At 32.2% G+C, this 20000-nt stretch overlaps 1 protein-coding gene across 22 annotated transcripts in view; it reads left to right on the forward strand.

Moving 5' to 3' along the window:
• Nucleotides 1-20000, forward strand: part of FOXP2 (forkhead box P2) — a 607270-nt gene that overhangs the window by 546353 nt on the left and 40917 nt on the right. For all 22 annotated transcript variants that reach the window (XM_054559697.2, XM_054559694.2, XM_063726142.1 and 19 more), the window contains 3 exons: nt 9962-10175; nt 12191-12295; nt 19874-19961. In XM_054559697.2, the coding sequence (XP_054415672.1) occupies nt 9962-10175; nt 12191-12295; nt 19874-19961 (407 nt within the window). The remainder of the gene's footprint in view (nt 1-9961; nt 10176-12190; nt 12296-19873; nt 19962-20000) is intronic.

Raw genomic sequence — 20000 nt, forward strand, 5'->3', positions numbered from 1 at the left:
TTTTTTTCCCCTGATTTTCCTCTCTCACTTGACTTCAAATCTTCTAATTCACCTGATTGAAGCACTTCTAGGAAATCAAAAAAGATAAAGATTAAATAGCAAAAGAAAAACAAGGAAATAAGCCTATTTTTCTGAGTTATTCTAAAGAAAATTGGAATAAATCATAGCGTCATTATATCAATGAATGTTCTATTCACAATTATTCTTCTTTAGAAAAATAAATACAATTTGAAGACATGAAAAAGTAAAAAAGAAAAGTGTATAGAATTATTTCAATGTAAACATGGATTTCTTCAATAGAAACTATACTAAAACAGAAACAGTATTTTTTTTGTTTTCAGTAAAGTTCAAATGAAATCTGCATTTAGGATATAATTATATGAGAATTTCCTCAATGAAAAGCATGATCTACCACAATCTTATTTTTTTAATTCAAGTAAACATTTTAAGAAAGATTAAAATATGTGCTAATAGAAACACAATGTAACTTGTTTAAAACATACTGTGAAACCACATTCTTTCAAAACAAGCAAAAAACATCTCTCTGAACAATTAAACTTATAATGATATAATCATTCTAATAGTTTTCAAATAGAAATTACCTGAATTCAAATTAAAATTTATTTTCATAGAATCCTTGTTTCTCCCTTTTCTTCTGTTTTTATCCTTGATAAGATATATGAGAGATAAACTGAGAAAATGGCAAACATTTAGGGAAAGGAAAGTAAATCTAAAAACATCTGTCTTTGAGCAGAAAATTTATATTTTAAAAAGGAAAAAAGATGAAATCACTCAACTATGTTTTCATTAATATAGGTTAAAAAAATCCATTTGAATAATTGTAGGGCCACAAATGTAGTTGGTTCACCGATCAAAGTTTGTGTTTTTGCCATGTAAGCCACACAAACCGGCATCATTGTCTTGTTTTTTACGATTTAGATGATTAAGTGTGAAAAATATCATTGTGGAGGCTCATTGTGTGTTGAATACACCAGCTACAGTAAAGGAACCTAATGTTATGGTACTATGCTGGAATCCCAAAACCAGAGTGGGAAAAAGTAAAGAAATATTTGTTGTACAGTGTAAGCCCTGAATCATTTCTTCCTTAGTTAGAGGTTAAGGTAAAAGTATTTTGAATATTTTTATTATCATTTTCCAGTTCACTTTGTACCAGGTTTTTGGTTGGTTGATTAGCCTTGAAAAATAGCCATATAAAAACTAAGTAGGATTAATGTGCAATGATGGATGATGTTCTCATTGTGTCTTTAAAACTGTATCTTTTTTTTTTTTTTTTTGAGGAGTCTCACTCTGTCATCCACACTAGAGTGCAGTGGCGCTAACTCAGCTCACTGCAACCTCCGCCTCCCGGGTTCAAGCAATTCTCCTCCCTCAGCCTTCTGAGTAGCTGCAATTACAGGTGCCCACCACCACGCCTGGCTAATTTTCGTATTATTAGTAGAGACGGTTTCACCATGTTGACCAGGCTGGTCTCGAACCCCTGACCTCAAGTGATCCGCCTGCCTCGGCCTCCCAAAGTGCTGGGATTACAGGCATTAGCCACTGCACTCAACCTAAAACTATGTCATATTTTATTTATCCCTATAATTTAACACAACTTCTTCATGCTACTTTTAGAGTTACAGCTTCTTAAATTATATTAAAATATATGTATATAACAATGAGAAGTAACAAAATTATAAGAATTTTGGTAGAATAGCAGATTTACCTACATTTCTCTCTAAAGTTTTATATTTATCATCTTAGTGTAAATTATTTTAAATATTAATCATTTAAGGTCATCATTAATATTACTATAATATTGGATTTTAGTTAGGCAAGTAAACTTCCATCTCCTAAGTATATGTTTGGTTTGTATACAGACAGATAGGTATATACATAAGTATAGGTATATAGGTATATACATACATATGTCAAATAGAAAGGATGGATTTATAGTTCCATCTTGAATAATATACTGATTATAAATCTATGTAATATATAAATAACATAGTTTATATATTATCTAGTAATGAAATTTAGTGAAACATTTTAATGAACCAGTATCATTGTCTATTGGTTAGGAAAGATGAAGTTAACTTTAAACATTGATATGTTTGTGACATCCGATAAACATTTGTGTACTCTAATCCACAATATATTCACACATTTACTATGACTATATGGATAGGAATACATGTGGTGATGATTTTCTGTCACTCAAAGTTTTTACATATTTTTTAATTTATAAAAGTTATTTAAAAGACAAGATTTTCATTACCAATTTGAAAGACCAAACAGAATGCTAGATTCTAGCCAGCATTCTTCTGAATTAACACGTTATAGAACTAGAGAATCTCAGAATAAGAGCGGTTGAATAATAATTAAAAATGAAATATTTTGAAATAAAATATAATGTTTTTTAGGCTGAGTTAGAATTGTGCCGAAGATAGTCTTTGGGCGCAATATTCAGCCAAAATTAGCTATTTGGCTTTGGCTTCATTCTATGCTTATGGAAGTCTAAGTAGCCAAATGCTTACTTCTGGCATCCTGGATTTACTGCTTAATCAATGATCCTGTGCTTGCATAGATTACTATTGTATGTAATTGTAGCAACAACATTACCAATACGAACAGTTCATGTCATGCAAAAATATTACCATGTCAGTATTCCCTTTCAAATATCAAAGTTTTCCATTTGTAACTTGGGGAAAAAAACTTATTTGGTGCTTTATGTGCTAAAATTTCATCACTGAATTGAAGTTTTAATGTACATTTATTATTGCAGGTATAAAACTCTGCCGAGCTACCTGTGAATGCTGTTAATTTTATGTTTAAAAAACTAGTAAATACTTACATATATAGAAAAATATTGAGTGTGTTGAGTTAGTTTTTGAAAAAATATAAAAAGATTGAGATTAAATTGTATCATAACTCTATAATTCTTTTAGAATTATTTTGTGAACTAGAATGTATAACATTAAAATGAATTTAATTCCATTTATCTCATAAGTCTTTTTTTAAAGTTTTATTTGGCAATTCTTCACATCTTGAGAGGAAGACTCGAAAGCAGTGTGTCAACTTTGCCATATTAAAATATGATGAGAAAAAGGAAACATCATTGGTTTTGTAATAGAGTATCAATCAAGCTTTTAAAATGCAACCTATAAAAAATGATAGTACTAATTTTTCTTAATATCAGATGTATTCACATATCCCAGAAGTTCCTTCTTTGGTGAAGGTAATTTATCTTTGATCTCAGTTTCAGCTGAATACCTACTTCTGCTAAATTTGACATTTGGACAAAGTGTGTATTTAATTCACCTCTCATTAGACAGGCATTTTAAAGATGGGCATTGTATCTGTAGGTGACAGTAGACCTCTAGTCAAATATAAATCAATAATATGTTGAGTTAGTCAAATTATAAATGAACACCCAGATCTCTGAAGGATACTCCAGAAACTGGAACTCTTTTCTGAAGAAGAGATATGGGTATCCAGAGGTCAAGGCTGGTAGGGAAGTTTACTTTTGTAATATATACCCTTTTCTGTGATTCAATTATTCTGGCCATATATGTATACTAGTTTTTAAGTTTCACATCTTAAAATATAAAATTTAAGATGGAAACTGAAAAGTACATAGTAATATCTCAGTGATTCAAATTCAAATATTAAATATCAATTTGGCTTAACAGAATATATATAATACAAATGTTTCTACCAAAACTCACTTTTATTATTTTAAATTATAAGTAACCTTAGAAAATAAGTAGCGTATCACTAAATAAGTTAGTTAAAAATTAACGGTATACATACTTTGCATCATAATATATACAATTATTTGTTTAACATTTAAAAATCAATTACTGGACACAGAAAAAGAAATGACATTGAAAAAAAAATTTTTTTTTTGAGTGTAAAAAAGCTGCTAAGGAGATTTTTTACTAATAAAAATTGCTTTTTACTTATTTTAGTAATAAGTAAAAATCACCTTAGCAGCATTTTCAAAGCTGTGTTGAAACTAGCGTAGACATTTTTAAACTTCGTGTGCCTTAAGTACGTATAATCTAGATATGAATTAATTTTAATTAATTCTTAGCACAGTGCTTGTCATCTTGTAGATACTCCACAAACTCTGAATGTGGGATTAAGGAATTATTATTAGGCCAGGTACAGTGGATCACACCTGTAATCCCAGCAATTTGGGAGGCTGAGGCTGGAGGATCACTTCAGCCCAGGAGTTCAAGACCAGCCTGGGCAACATAGTGAGACCCTGTCTTTTCAAAAAATAAAATAATTAGCTGAGCATGATGACCGTATGCCTGTGGTCGGTCACCTCCCAGCTACTTGGGAGGCTCAGGAGGGAAGATCACTTCAGCCCAGGAGGTCAGGGCTATAGTGATCTGTGATCATGCCATTGCACTCCAGCGAGACTCTGTCTTAAGAATTATTATTGGCTGGGCGCAGTGGCTCACGCTTGTAATCCCAGCACTTTGGGAGGCCAAGGTGGGCGGATCACGAGGTCAGGAGATCGAGACCACGGTGAAACTAAAAATATAAAAAATTAGCAGGGCGTGGTGTCGGGCGCCTGTAATCCCAGCTACTCGGAGAAGCTGAGGCAGGAGAATGGCGTGAACCCGGGAGGCGGAGCTTGCAGTGAGCCGAGATCGCGCCACTGCACTCCAGCCTGGGTGACAGAGCGAGACTCCGTCTCAAAAAAAAAAAAAAAAAAAAGAATTATTATTAAGTTGTATTATCTGTGGTATGATAGGCAATTTGATTAAGGAATTACCCTTTCGTTTACTCAGCTCCTGTGGTAAAAACCTTTTAATATTTGTGGTGCTGGCAGTGAATAAGCACAAGCCCAAGTTATCATCCAAAAGTGGAATAGGGATTCCCAATTTTTTGTGGCCACGGAAGTTTAAAATTGCATAATTACAAAACTTTTTGGCACTACTAGTATATATATCCTTGAAATAAGAGAAACCGAATAATCTTCACTTAAGATAAAAGTTGTCTATTAATCATAATAGTCTAGTCCACAGATTCCCAGAGTATGTTTGCCAGTACACGAGTGTTCTGGCCAAATTTTAAAACTCTTTCAAGTAATATTCTTTGAGCTTTCACTGACTGCAGGCACTCTTATAGACACTGGGAATACAGCAGTGAAGAAAACAGACAAAAATCCCTGCCATCATAAAACATGCATTTTAGTGTAGAAGGCAGACGATAAATAAGTTAAGTAAAATATATAGTGGTGAGTGCTAAGGAGAGAAATAAAGGCAAGAATAGGAAGAACCTAAATAACAATAGGAAAATAGGGTGACCCTCAGAAGGAGTCCTGAGAAAAGGGTTAATGAGTAATGACCTGAAAATGAGAGGAATCTCTGCGACAGAGTAGCTCTAGAGCAAGGCCTTTTCTTTGCCTTAGTGTCCCCATCTCTAACATAGGGATAATAAGAGCAATAATAATGATAATAATGGTTTGGGGTATTAGATTAGATATCATATGTGAAGCACTTAGAAGAATGTCTGCCATATCAAAAGCACTATGTAAGTATCGGTTAAATAAAACAGAGACGAAGAAAACTCTAAAGGGGACTGAGTTGGGGTTGAGGGAGGGGGCTGTATAAACAGGAGCTTAGTTTTGAACATGGGAAGTTTAAGAAACCAGATAAGGTTACATGGGATTTTCAAATAGAAAGACTGGGGAGGGTTATGGGCTAGGGATCAGTTGGTAACTCCGAAGCTTACACCTGGTATTTAAAACTTACGCAAACTAGTGTAATTGTAAAGAGTTTCTTGGGTTTTTCTTCCTCAAATATAATTGGAAACGCTGATTTCAAAATGAGATTCAAGTTTTCCTTGTTACTACACATCTCAGAACTATTTTACATGAATAATAAGTCTCCAAGATAGAGACCACAGATCTCTTAGATTAACAGCATTTATAAGACTACTGTTCCATAGAACACTGTTTCGGAAATACTGAACTTGTTATATTACTGCCTCAAAAATAATCTAGATTAATTATTGCAAACCTTCAAGACTTCAAAGCTCATAAAACTTTCAAAATTGTACAAAATCCATTGGCTAGCTGTTTCACATTTCACAAGTAGTTTTGTAAGCATATAAAAGAGCTGAGCAATTTTTAGGTTGAAAGCTTTGTCCCAAGAGCAAGGTAATAGTTTTCTTTTTAAAAATTTCCCCCCAAAATTATCTGTGCATTGGAATCACCTTTGGAGCTTCAAAAACTACTAATGCCTGTGTTTCCCCTCTAAAATTGTGGTTTTATTGGTGTGGGTTGTGGTAAGGCCTTTAGAGATTTTAAAATATGCCCAGGTGATTCTAATATGCAGACATTTGAGGATACACTGCTGCTAAAAGGAATTTTTTGACTTCTTTTATTATCTGCCTCTTATCTATTATATAATTTAACACTGTTTCTTCCTATTTTTAATTAAGACACATTATTTGGATTATTTGAACAGGTCATTTATTCATCTAATATTTATTGAGGGCCTACTAACTGCCTAACATTTGTTATCTTATTGCAATAGCACGGTGATATCACTAATTTTCAGTACAAATGAATAGTATCATAGAAATCTACTTTTAGAAGGCAAGTGGATACTTACATAACTAAATTATTAATAAAATCCAAAAACTGACTTACCAGTAACATCGTTAGTTGGTATAATCTCTAAAACCATCTAAGAGTCTTTAACTGAGATATAAAATGTTGTTAGCCACTCAATCTATGTTAGAAGCAACTAGTGCCATATATAATTCTTTAGACACTGGTATTGTAGCAATATTCATATAGAGTATGCCCTTTAAGAGTCACACAGCTTCCATGTGGGCACCAACATGTCTTCGAGAAATGTATGACTCTATTATAATCAATGGAATCTACAAATATTTATTGAGCACATGCCAGGCACTGTTCAAGGCAGTGTAGATATACCAGTAAAACAAGAAATTCCTACTCTTATAAAACTGCAGTTGTATTAGAGGGAGACTGGTGATAACAAGATGTAGACTGGATAGATAGATAGATAGATAGATTAAATGGTTTCAGAAACTGATACATGATTTAAAAAAAAAAAGCAGGATGAGGAGTTAAGGAATGCTAGAAGGGAGGGTGGAGAGGGGCAGGGGTTGATAGTATGGTTGGAAACTTAGAGGAGATGAACTTTGAACCATCTAAGTAAAGGGAGGGAGGAAGCCAAGAACAGGTTGTGGGAACAGCCAGAGCAAAGGTTGGAAAGGAAGCAAATGTTTGATACATTTGAGAAGCAGCAGAAGGCTGGTATAACAGAATGAAAAGTGAAGAGAGGGCGGTAGATGAGATCAGAGAGACAGGCAAGAGCCAGATAATAAGTGCAGTGCCCCATAGGCTATAGTAAAGGTTGTTTTTGTTGTTGTTGTTGTTTTCTCATTTTGTTTTCTTCTAAGTATTCTCGAAAGCCTTTGGAGGCCTTGCCTGGGAAGCGACATGACCTAATTTACATTTATAGAGAGAATACTTGGATACTCCATGAAGAGTAAATTCATATATTCAAGGCAAGGTAATAGCAGGAAGACAGTTGGAAGGCTATAGCTGTGATCCAGGCAAGAGCTGACAATAGAGCAGAGAGGCAGCTGGTAAGATGGTGAAAGTTCTAATGCAGAAGACATGTTGGTGCTATCATGAAAAAGGATTTGCTAATGAAGTTTTCCTGTTGGGACACCTAACATACACCAACAGATAATCAAAATTTACGGTCAGAAAAGTTTCAGAATTCTGGGTTAAAGCAATAATTATAGATCTTTATATAAAAAGTAGTTTCCTATATAACAGAGAAACCTTTCTTTATAAAGCCACTTTCTTTTTTTATGGGAAAAAAATGGGTTGTAGTAACTTTGGAAACCCGAATTATCCTGTTTTTTCTTTAGGCTCAGTCCTTGTCTTAAATCTCAAGAAGCCAGAATCACTGAAATGATAGCCTTCAGTAAAACTACCTGTACGAAATTGTGATAGGCATAGCAATTTAAGGTTAATGCTGTGATGAATAATATAACAAGAAGTTATGTTTGGAACAGTGAGAATTCTTCTGTTCCTATTGGCTACTTGCCAATACTTAGATATAGTGATATCTAGATCAGGGATTTTTCCATTTGCAGGGATTGGGGTGAGAGAGTTCATTCTTCTCACCATCATATTCTGTTATCTTGCCCCATCTCCCGTGCCTATTCCAACCTGCTTCACCCCACACATCTCTTACATCACTATAGAATCTAATGTAGATGTATGTTCGGTTGGGAGAGGTAGTTTGAGTTGTACTTTCATCTTTATATTAGATGTTATAGGTGCACATAGTAATTAAGAACATGGATTTTGGAGCTACAGAACATTGAGTTTGAATTCTGCCCACGGATCATAAATTGAGTGATTTGGGGCAACATATTTAATGTTTCTGAGCCTTCTTGTAAAATATAATGATTTCTAACCTCAAGTGAGGTTAACTAAGATTATAAATGTAAAGCTCTTAGTAAAATGCCAGAATATAGTAAATACTCTCTTCATTTTTTCCTGTACTTATTTATTCAGTAGTTTTAATATTTTCTTAATATAGTATTTTAAGAGCAAAGATACTCAAGCCAGACTGCCTGGATTTAAATCACAACTTTACCATGCAGAAGCTATGCGATCTTGGACTATTTTTTAACTTCTCTCTTAGTTTGTTTCCTTTTCCATGAATTGTTTAATCATACCTCTATTAGTTTGTACTGAGGATTAAAAAGCACAAGGTCTATAAAAAATATACAAAGACACAGTACTATTTTGTAAGTCAAATACTGTAAGCAATAGTCTCTCAATACTTTATTTCAAATTCATAGTTAAAAACTAAAGGATTATATCCCGCTTTTCTATTTTTATTGTTGTATAATTCAAGTAAATTTGCATAACCTGAACCAGGGAATTGTTTAAAATGAGTAGTTGATTTACTCTATCAGTCATAAATGAAGGAGAAGTTTAGATATTATCTTCTTAACTGATCCACTTAAGTAAACATATTGGTTTATTTAAGACACCAAAATTAAATTTAGTTATTTAGTTCATCCCTCTGAGAAATATCAAAATGAAGAGATAATTGTCAAATCTCCTGTTTTTTTGAGTTGAGTGTTCACTGTTTTTCCCTGGCATTTTTGTTTTCCCTTTTATTTATTTATTTATTTATTTTGATATTATTTTGAAGTCTATTTCTCTTTCAGTTCCTCACTGATTTAAAAACAAACCTTAATACTAGCAATAAGTAAAAACTGCTCTTAAAAGTTGAATAGTTCAATTTGTATTTGTATTTATTTATTTATTTGTTTGTTTGTTTGTTTTTGTTTGAGACAGGGTCTTACTCTCACCCAGGCTAGAGTGCAGTGGTACAATCTCAGCTCACTGCAACCTCTGCTTCCCAGGTTCAGGCGATTCTCCCGCCTCAACCTCCCGAGTAGCTGGGTTTACAGGTGTGTGACACCACACCTGACTAATTTTTGTATTTTTAGTAGAGACAGGGTTTCACCATGTTGGCCAGGCTGGTCTCGAACTCCTGGCCTCAAGTGATTCACCCACCTCAGCCTCCCAGAGTGCTGGGATTACAGGCGTGAGCCACCATGCCTGGCCCTAGTTCAATTTTTAAATGGAACATGCAGGGATTTTTTTTTAATGCTTGATATTATTCTCAGTAATTTCATATGGCATTATTCTCCATACTATTCCCAAATTGGTACTCTTTAGAAAATAAATGATTCTTTTTCAAGACAAAAGCTTTGGTGCTGATAGTGTAAAAGTGATTTTTTGTTGTATATTAATTTATGCAGGTAACATCACTGTTGTTGTTGGTATTAATCTATTAATAACACAAAGCTCATTATATAAACTTTACATAACCTTGTTATGTTAGTGAAGCTTTCTTTCATTTTATAGCTGGCTTAAGTCCTGCTGAGATTCAGCAGTTATGGAAAGAAGTGACTGGAGTTCACAGTATGGAAGACAATGGCATTAAACATGGAGGGCTAGACCTCACTACTAACAATTCCTCCTCGACTACCTCCTCCACCACTTCCAAAGCATCACCACCAATAACTCATCATTCCATAGTGAATGGACAGTCTTCAGTTCTAAATGCAAGACGAGACAGGTAAATCTCATGAGCTTTATTCTATATTTATCTATTTTCAGATTTTATTTTCACCATTGAGACAACAAAAAAGAACAATTTGTACTTGGAACAAGGACAAAATGTATAGAACAACAGATTAGAAATCTTTAGATTATTTATCTTATTATATTCTTTTTTTTTTTTTTTTTTTTGAGACAGAGTCTTGCTCTGTCACCCAGGCTGGAGTGCACAATCTCGGCTCACTGCAAGCTCCGCCTCACGGGTTCCTGCCATTCTCCTGCCCCAGCCTCCCGAGTAGCTGGGACTACAGGCGCCCGCCACTACGCCTGGCTAATTTCTTTGTGTTTTTTTTAGTAGAGATGGGGTTTCATCGTGTTAGCCAGGATGGTCTCTATCTCCTGACCTCGTGATCTGCCTGCCTCGGCCTCCCAAAGTGCTGGGATTACAGGCGTGAGCCACCGTGCCCGGCCTATATTCTTTGTATTACAGAAAAGCTGTTCAAATACCAAAAGTTTGATGGATGTAGTTTGGGAGTTTGCCTGAAGAAATTTATTTTTTCATGAGTGCATGTGGAATGATTGTATCAATATATTTTTATGACTAATATGTTATGATTAACCTGATTGCTGAGAACATTTTTTTAAGCTAAAGATCAGTTCTTTAATTTCAAATAATTAAAGATGCATGGATATCTCTCTTATATGTTTCAAACATATGAATTAGAAATCAAAGAACAGATAAATATATAAACAAAAGCATAATAAGCTAGATGATGGAAAATCTGGTTTGCCTTTTTAATTGTTGCATGATGAAATATGTAAATATATAAAGATAAACATGTTGGTAATTTTATGATTAAATTCAACTAAAATTTCAAAGAAAAATTTTTGATTTCAGTTATTAATATTAAATATGTTATCTAATTTTTAACTACTGTTTTTAGTTGTATAAAAATTGCATTTGTAAAAGGAGCATTCATGTACATTTGTCCTTTAGCTCCATTTATTTAGGCATCTTGCTCTCTAATCAAGTCCTTTAAAGTAATTTGCATATAGTTCATAAGCTAAAATATTGCTCAGTGTGAAAAATCTGTTTTTAAAAGATGAAATTTAAGTGTAGAATTCTTAACATAATGGCTTAGGCTTATATATAGCTCCAAACTTCATATGTAAGTGTAGTGGATTGATAGTGTTCTGTTATGCAATATGAATATCTGCCTTTCCATAACAAATTCTTTTTCATAAACAAATGTTTTCCAAAGAAACAGATATTTAATTATAGTACAGTTTAAAATAAAATTCTATAATTCAGTGATGTTTCTGGCCTTCATTTGAGTATCATGGAAACTTTTTCTTGTTTGGTTTTGTTAGTATAAAGTGGTATGCTCCTGAATGCTTTCATGCTGTTGTTTTAATTGAGATTAATTTGATGATTATGTATTCCAAAAGTTGGTTGATTTCTCTGGGATCTCTCTAAGATTCACTTATCAAAAGTCTTCAATAATTATATAAAGATAAAGCTAACTAATACTGTTCCAAAGTAGTTTTCTAAATCAGGTGTAACTAGTAGAAATATATGTGGTTTATACATAAATATTAAACAATTTAAATGATCCTAGAGGTCCATATCTTCTTCAAAAAGAGCATTTCAAAATCTTATGATGGCTGTCCTATTATTCTCTTAAAAATAAAGGTTTTTTTTCACTTGACCATATATGAATATATATTTTTTATTTAGAGATAAAATGTTACATTAAGGTCATAAGGCAGGATTAGCATATGATATTATACAGTCCTCTTAGTTTTTCATCCTTTATTAACAGTCATCTTTGGCTCTATTTCTCCTCTAATTGGAACATCATCTAGCCTTGGCAGTTGAACTATTCAATAGAACGATTAAATTTTTCTGACTGCTCTGAGCTGAATTGACCTGTTTTGACCTGTTTGTCACTGATCGTAACCTGACAGGCGCTAGCAGCCTGCAACGATTATAGCTTTTTGAGATGAATCTGACGTCGTGTTCTTTTGCTACAGCTCGTCACATGAGGAGACTGGGGCCTCTCACACTCTCTATGGCCATGGAGTTTGCAAATGGCCAGGCTGTGAAAGCATTTGTGAAGATTTTGGACAGTTTTTAAAGTAGGTTTTTTACTTTTTTTGGTGGGGGGTGGTGACTGGATTATATGGGCATTTTAGGCACATTGAAAATAAACAAAAGATGAAGGAGGAAGGCAAAAGTCCATTATAAGACATACTTCAAGATTTTTGTGGGTTCCAACAAGTAGATTAGCAAGATCAGGCTTTGTCTTTTCATTAAGATATTTTAGAAATGGTTTAGTAAAGATTTTTGAATGAATGAAAAATATTAGCCTACAATAATATATCATTAATCATTGGAGACATTTATAACAGACCTATTTATAAAATAGAATTCTCTTAAGTTTCTAATTAATATTATGTGAGTCATCCTAATATATATATTATTATATATAATATATAATATATAATGTATAATATATAATATATAAATATTATATATATATTTTATAATATATAATATATAAATATATATATATTTTATAATATATAATATATAAATATATATATATTTTATAATATATAATATATAAATATATATATATTTTATAATATATAATATATAAATATATATATATTTTATAATATATATTTCAGTAAACATATTTTGAAGGTTTGTTTTTTAATTACAGGCTTTATATATTTTTTAAAATAGTAGTATTTAGTATATACATGTAACTACAAGAATTAAAAATGAAAGTTTATACTGGCTAAAATTTTTTAAAAAACTACATTTCATTTACATTGTTACTTTTTGCCCTCAGAAACTTCAAGAAACACACATGGCTATATGTTTGTATAACAGATTACATGGCTTCTCTAGCTTAAAACCAAAACTTTGTGTATTCTTAATTTTTAATAGAATATTTTATTTAAAAAAAATCATAAGGGGTTCTTTTTCAAGTGAAAATCTTCATCTTTCATGAAATGTTTTCCTTACACAATTCTGGTATACAAGAGATCTAAACAGAGAGCTACAGATAGGCTTATGGAGATGAGTAACTTCACAGGCTGAGACTCTTATGTTGTCATGGTGCAGCTAACAGGGTGAGTGAACTGTTTCATGCTTCATCAACAATTAAGTTAATTAGCTCATTTGAAATTGCACTGCTTTGTTGCCAGGATGTTGGCAGAAACATCAAAAAGATGTGTTTACAAATGGAAGACTGACTATAGGGTATAGAACAAAAGCACCTTAACAACCAGGCACAAGTACTTGGCATCACAATAACTTTATAAATGAATTACAGTAAGACTTCCACAAAGATTTTTTTAACCTTTTATCATTTCTAACTAATTAAGAGAAAATTTGCTTCATATACCACTATGGCTCTTTGTAAATGGCCTTAAATGAAAATTTACACTTTTCTTTTATCAAAACAGTTGTGAGCTGCCATTTCCTTGGGTATGAAACTGATTATAAGCAAAGAGACCATTAAAAAATGTTAGGTAGCTTTGCTGAAGTTTTCTTCTCTAAAAAAAAAAAAAAAAAAAATTGTTAAAGCAAAGAAAGAACATAGGGATGTTATTTTAACAAATTACTTCCCATTTCCTCATGTGAATACATTAGTCCTTATCAATGTATTATTCCTTGTCATTAAAATTATGTAAAGGGCTATTGTTACTTTTTTTTAAAGAATGGCAAATTATGCCATAGGACCAACCCACTCACCATGCATTTTATTGCTCCAAATTGTTCTTTCTGACAAAATTCAAAATAAATCTTTAGGGGAAAAATACATATTTTCCTTTAGTATGATTTTGTTTATAACAAATTGAAAGAAGCATTTAATTTATCTCAAATATTTATGTTTTTATTACTAACAACCAGACGAATATGAACCCTCATTTTACCTTAGTCTTCTTTCATATTCATGCCACTGTTTTTTTTAAAAAAGCAAAGAAATTACAATTAAAAAAGCATTTCCTTTCAATTAAATATCAACTTTGGTTCCAAAGACTGACCATTTTTCCAACCCATTAACTTTATAGGGATGACAGAACTAATGACAGGAGGTTTTAAAGCCTTTTTTTTTTAAGTCCATTTTTGTTTTGATATGCTTTAGATTCACTAACTCAAAGATCTGTGATAAATTCTGTTAATAGAGCTAATGTAAGTATACTGACCGAAGTGAAATATCGATTAGATATACTTTCCATAGTGGCATTGTCTTCTTGAAAATGTGTTAGAAATTTGAAAAGAAAGAAAATATCTCATTAAATGAATTAACTTCGGTTATTCAAAAAAAGTTTATTTAGCATCTGTGTGGGAAGTGATAATGAAGAAGGAAAGCATAATCACTTATACAGAATTCTCAGAGGAGTTTGTTTCCCTCTGTAATAGTGGAGAAAATAGAGGATTTGGGGAGGAAAAGATAGGTAAATTAAAAAGCTGTGAAAGATTTTTAATTCTCATTTTTTTGTGTATCCGTTCTTCCAAAATTGTATATCCAGGGTTTATTATAAAAGTTTTTTAGGAAAATATTATTGTGCATTTTTAGTTCTAGTATACACTAGAAATAAATTTTAAGCTTCAGCCTTAATTTGATATCAGATAACTTATCTTTTGGTTTGAAATAACAGGAAATCATTCATTTTTACTATTTAGCTGACATATATTAAATTAAAAAGAATAATAGAAAATATAATGAGTCCCAAATTATTTTTTTTCACATTACCTCTCAAAACAAACTGGTGGAATCCCTCTATTTTTATCTTGCACCAAATGAGAAGCCATTATAGGACAGTTGCTTATGTATAATACATATATATGTACCTGTATATTATATATATTTATGTATTGTATATATTTATGTTATATATTCTTATTCTTATATATTCTTTAATTCTTACATACTCTTTAATTGAGGCACTCTTTTCAATTGGATAAAAAAAATTCAGACTAAGTTAGAAGTAGTTATTTGTAACAGCAAGATGAAAGCAGAAAATACAAAATGATGAAGGAAGTCCAGGATAAAAAAGTGTTGAGGAAAATTTTTGAGTTTTACTGTAAAGTAGGTGTTGACAGAAGCTAACCATTTTTCCTGACCACTAATTGAGTATCTCACTAGATCACTAAAAGCATTTAATACTAGTTCTTCATTACTATCTTATAAATGTCAAAGAGTAATAACATCTGACAAAACTTTAGAGTAGTTTGTCTGCAAAATTAATTATCATTCCATTGGAACTAAGTCAGCTTGCATATAGATGGATTGACTTTTAGAGCTTAAGCCAAAAGGTTTACAATATAACATTCCATTTAGCGGACAAGTGTTCTTGAACCTGCATGCATAGATGCCAACACACAAAACATGGTCTGAGATACAAAGGTGGAAATACTCTCCTTTAAGAAAGGCAGGATGGCTAGTGTCTATAAAGATATTAATGTATTAAAGATTAATTAGTAGATGGGTGTAAATGAGTTAAATTTATTACAGACTAAATTTTTAAGGCTTGATACTATATGAAGAGCAATAGAAAACATAGTGGAAACAGAGTAGTTTATTTAATAGAAATTTGTTTTCTTTTTCATTGCAGCTGACTACTCTAAAAATTATGCTCTTACTTAATGTGTATTGTCTATTTCTTTGTCTTTGACTAGGCAGCATGGCTACAAAATTATGACCTCAAGAAGGCATTCTTTGAACTTGTCAGAATGTTGTTTCTTTTGGTGACAGTGCCCCCATCTCTCAAAACTAAGGCATCTCATGTAATCAACTAAATGAATAGTGACAGCTAACATTTTGTATTTAAACTCCTGTCAGTGTTTAAACATAAAAAGCTTGATGCAAAATAAATCAAACACCAGTGATATGCAAGTGAAACATTTTGTTAAAACAGTCTTTGACATACTTGGATTTAAATCTGATCCCTTTTTAGCTTATAAAATGCTACAACTTTAAATGAATTTGAAAAATCCAAAGGTTAAAATTGAATCACTAATCTGGATTGTATATAATTGAAGTTACCACATACATTCATAATCATCTATAAAACCTTCGTTAAAGAGAAGTATGCATTAAATAAATTGGAAGGATCCTTTCCTACTTTTTGTCTTCCTGAAGTGCTTGCTTAATTGTTTTTAGAAAGAATTTGACTGCTTATTTACGTTTTTTCTAGTTGATACTACCTACCTAGCACACAGATTCAATGCAGTTGTGAAAGAACGTCAGTTGACCACATCATTTATTCCATTTTGAAAACAAAAATCAATATACCTATAAAGTGACCCATAAATTAGAACTGGCTCACACAATGTTTGTTCAGTGCTGCCTTTCTGAAGGCACCCTTTGCATTTTTTCTTCACCTCTCTGTTTGAACTGCAGTCTCGGTAAGAGGCTCATTAGGGGACATTAGGGACTGGAGCTAACCAGAATTCCAGAGCTTGCTTTGCTCTTATTAATGCATAGTAGAGTAGAATGCATTTAAATATTTCATAGGCATTCAGTAATTTGTGTGTAATCGCCTTGTTAGCAGACCAGTAGAAGTAGAACAGGCCTGTGAAATGGTGTTAGTGATTGCATGGGTAATTTACAGACCTTTGCCATCAGAAAGAGTATTATTGTTGGCTAGTATGAAGCTGTGAAATAGAACTACCAATAAGTAAAAAAAGAAACTTAATAAAGGTTTTGTAACAAGCATCTTCAGGGATAACAACCCCACTTGGTCCTTTTGAAGCAGCCGTAATTTATGACATAGGCAATATATCAAATGCATAAGATAGTATTCTGAAGCATTCATATGAAAAGGGTATTTGCAACATTAGTTCCAACTTCCTGCAAGGGACATGATTAAATGATTAATGAAATGTCCCTTTGCATATGCATTTTGAAACAGCAATTAGGCACTGACTGAGAAAATCCACCAATCCTCTCATTTTTCAGTATTATCTCATTCTTGATTTATAAATCATAGAGAATTTTTGAACAGTAATATGTAGTACCTGAGATAGTTATAAAAACATAAAAGAGAATAATTTGGGCACAAAATAGTCATAAATACATAAATTCATAATTTAATGTTAATACTTAGCCTATTTATTTAGTCTTATTACATTGTATTTATATCTGACACTATTTCTGTACTTTGATTGGCATAATTAAGTAGAGGGAATGAATAGGCACTATTCTTTTACATATCACTGGTAAACAATAGCGAGGAAAGGAGAAGGGAGATGTGGCAGAGGTATGTATGTGTTTTTCAAGTTCTCAGTAATCCACTGGAGGCTGTTCTATAAATGATCATTGAAGGGCTGCAAGCTAGCCTATAATTACAGGAAAGAAAGTGGCAGCTCTGGCATTTCATAACTATGTGTCCTCGAAAAGTGCTTTGTGAGTTTGTCACCAATGATAATTTAGATAGAGGCTCATTACTGAACATCACAACACTTTAAAAACCTTTCGCCTTCATACAGGAGAATAAAGGACTATTTTAATGGCAAGGTTCTTTTGTGTTCCACTGAAAAATTCAATCAAGACAAAACCTCATTGACTATTATTGTAGTCTACAGTCTCTATTCTAATAAAAGCTGCATAGATAAATTGAATAGGTCTCTAAGACCCAAGTATATAATGCAAACATTTTGTACTTTTTTTTAGTTCTTTAAATATAAGATCATGATTATCACTAAGCAGTAAACAAGTGTAAAAAATCATTTTAAAAAGTGATTTCACACGAAAATGTTATACTGGCTATGCCTTTTATTGCAGACCTGTACATTCTACTTATCTAGCTTCCTGCATTTACACTGTAATCTCAGTGTATAACTGAAGCATTTTTGAAAATATGCATCATTTTTTCTGATATGGAATAAATATGTTTGTGTTCTCCAAGAGTTCATGGTGAAAAAAAAAATCTTACAGAAACACAGCAATATGAAGCCTTAAGAAAACAACACACCAACTGTATTATGCTGGTAGAAAATTGTCTTACTGTTCATTTAAATTTTGGGGGAAAAAACCCTGAGAAACAATTTTTAAATGTAGTCTTGTTATTTAGGAATTGGTGACACTTTCTGTTAACTAACCTCTGGCTTACTCTCACATTCCATACCTCCTTCACAGAGAGCATGAGTGAATGTTAATCTGCCTCACAGGTTCACAGCAGAACAAACCTGAGCTGAGCTTAGAGAGCAGACAGGTATAGTGGAAGTGCGTCCCCTGCACTCCAGCCACACTCCTTCAGCTTGACCTTATCCACCTTGCTATTATAGTCCACAATTTCTCTTCAACCAAGACTGACATTGTGGCAAGATACATGGAGGTTTTGTTGTTATGATCAATAAGGAAGTATTAAAACAAACTGGTTTAATTTATCAAGGTATAGGCAAAACAAAGGTTTCTGATTGTTGAACCTAGGTATATAAATAAATAAACCTTTTGTTTATAATAAAATTAGTTTTTATCAGCAACATGACTTTCATTACTCTTCATATGTTTTACATGTATGTGTCTTATATTTTTTCTGCCTCATTATGATCTTCAAGAAATAAAAGTAAATAATTTGAATGGATACAAAAATATATGTGTTGAATTCAGTATACCCAGGACTATTATAAACTTTTTAGACTATTATATCATTCTAAATGATACTTGAGCCCACATGGATAAATATATAAATTCTTATTTAATTTTGTGAATTTCTTTTCAATATGCCATTTCATTTGTATGCAATGATGAGAACATCTCTGAAATTGTTGCCTTACTTTGCCCATTGGTGAAATAGATACACCAAAGGATATTGAATTACTTGAAGATTACTTTCTTTAATTTTGGGAAGCATCAAAGACATTATATATTACAAATTACAGAGTATATATTATTAAATGTTTTCATGTTCATTGGAGATGCTGCTTTACTAAATTACTTTTGGTGTATTAACATACCACTCATTAAAGAGATCTCTTTAAACATTGTATAAAAATAATAATGGTAGACTAATGCCTATTCAAGGTTAGAGTAAGATCATTGGAATGATTTATTTTTCACCATTTAAAAAATAAGATTAGGACAAATGTCTCCTAGTTAAACACTGGACATGAAATGTCAATCTTATTATTCTAATGATCAAAATCTTCAATGAAGTTTCTTTATTACTAACAGCAAATCATCATTCTTCATAAATATTGATGTTTCCACAGGATGATAATTTGCAATCTTTACCTAATTCATACCACATCCCAATGAAATAAAACATTGCTCACTAAAATACATCATAGAAACAGCAAACTGTTCTAACAATGAAATAGAAAATTGCTTTTGTTCTCTTCAGAATTGCTTTTGGTTCATAGATTTGCAAGCTGTTCTTTTTTAAAAAAATGGCATAAATAATATGACTTCTACTGCAACTCTGTAAATGGTCTGGGGAAATATTTTTTGTAATAACAGGTAAGCTTAGAGACAGTGACATTTTCTGCCATTTGAAGAGTCTCTTTACATTACATAAATAATTTTCACACAACACGTAAGGAGCTTTAACTTTTTTCTGTATGGTTTCAAGGCTTTCTGTTTTCCCAGTGCACAGAAACATCTGACTTCAGTGTAGTGCTTTTTAAGTGTAGCCTATGCCACTGAGATCGACATCACTTTACATTCTGTTTTGTGTCTTCTGTTTGTTTAGGCACCTTAACAATGAACACGCATTGGATGACCGAAGCACTGCTCAGTGTCGAGTGCAAATGCAGGTGGTGCAACAGTTAGAAATACAGGTTTGTTAAATGCTCACTTAATGGACTCTTCTCAGATTT

The sequence above is a fragment of the Pongo abelii genome, chromosome 6, assembly GCF_028885655.2.
Source record: "Pongo abelii isolate AG06213 chromosome 6, NHGRI_mPonAbe1-v2.0_pri, whole genome shotgun sequence".
Lineage (NCBI taxonomy): Eukaryota > Metazoa > Chordata > Mammalia > Primates > Hominidae > Pongo > Pongo abelii.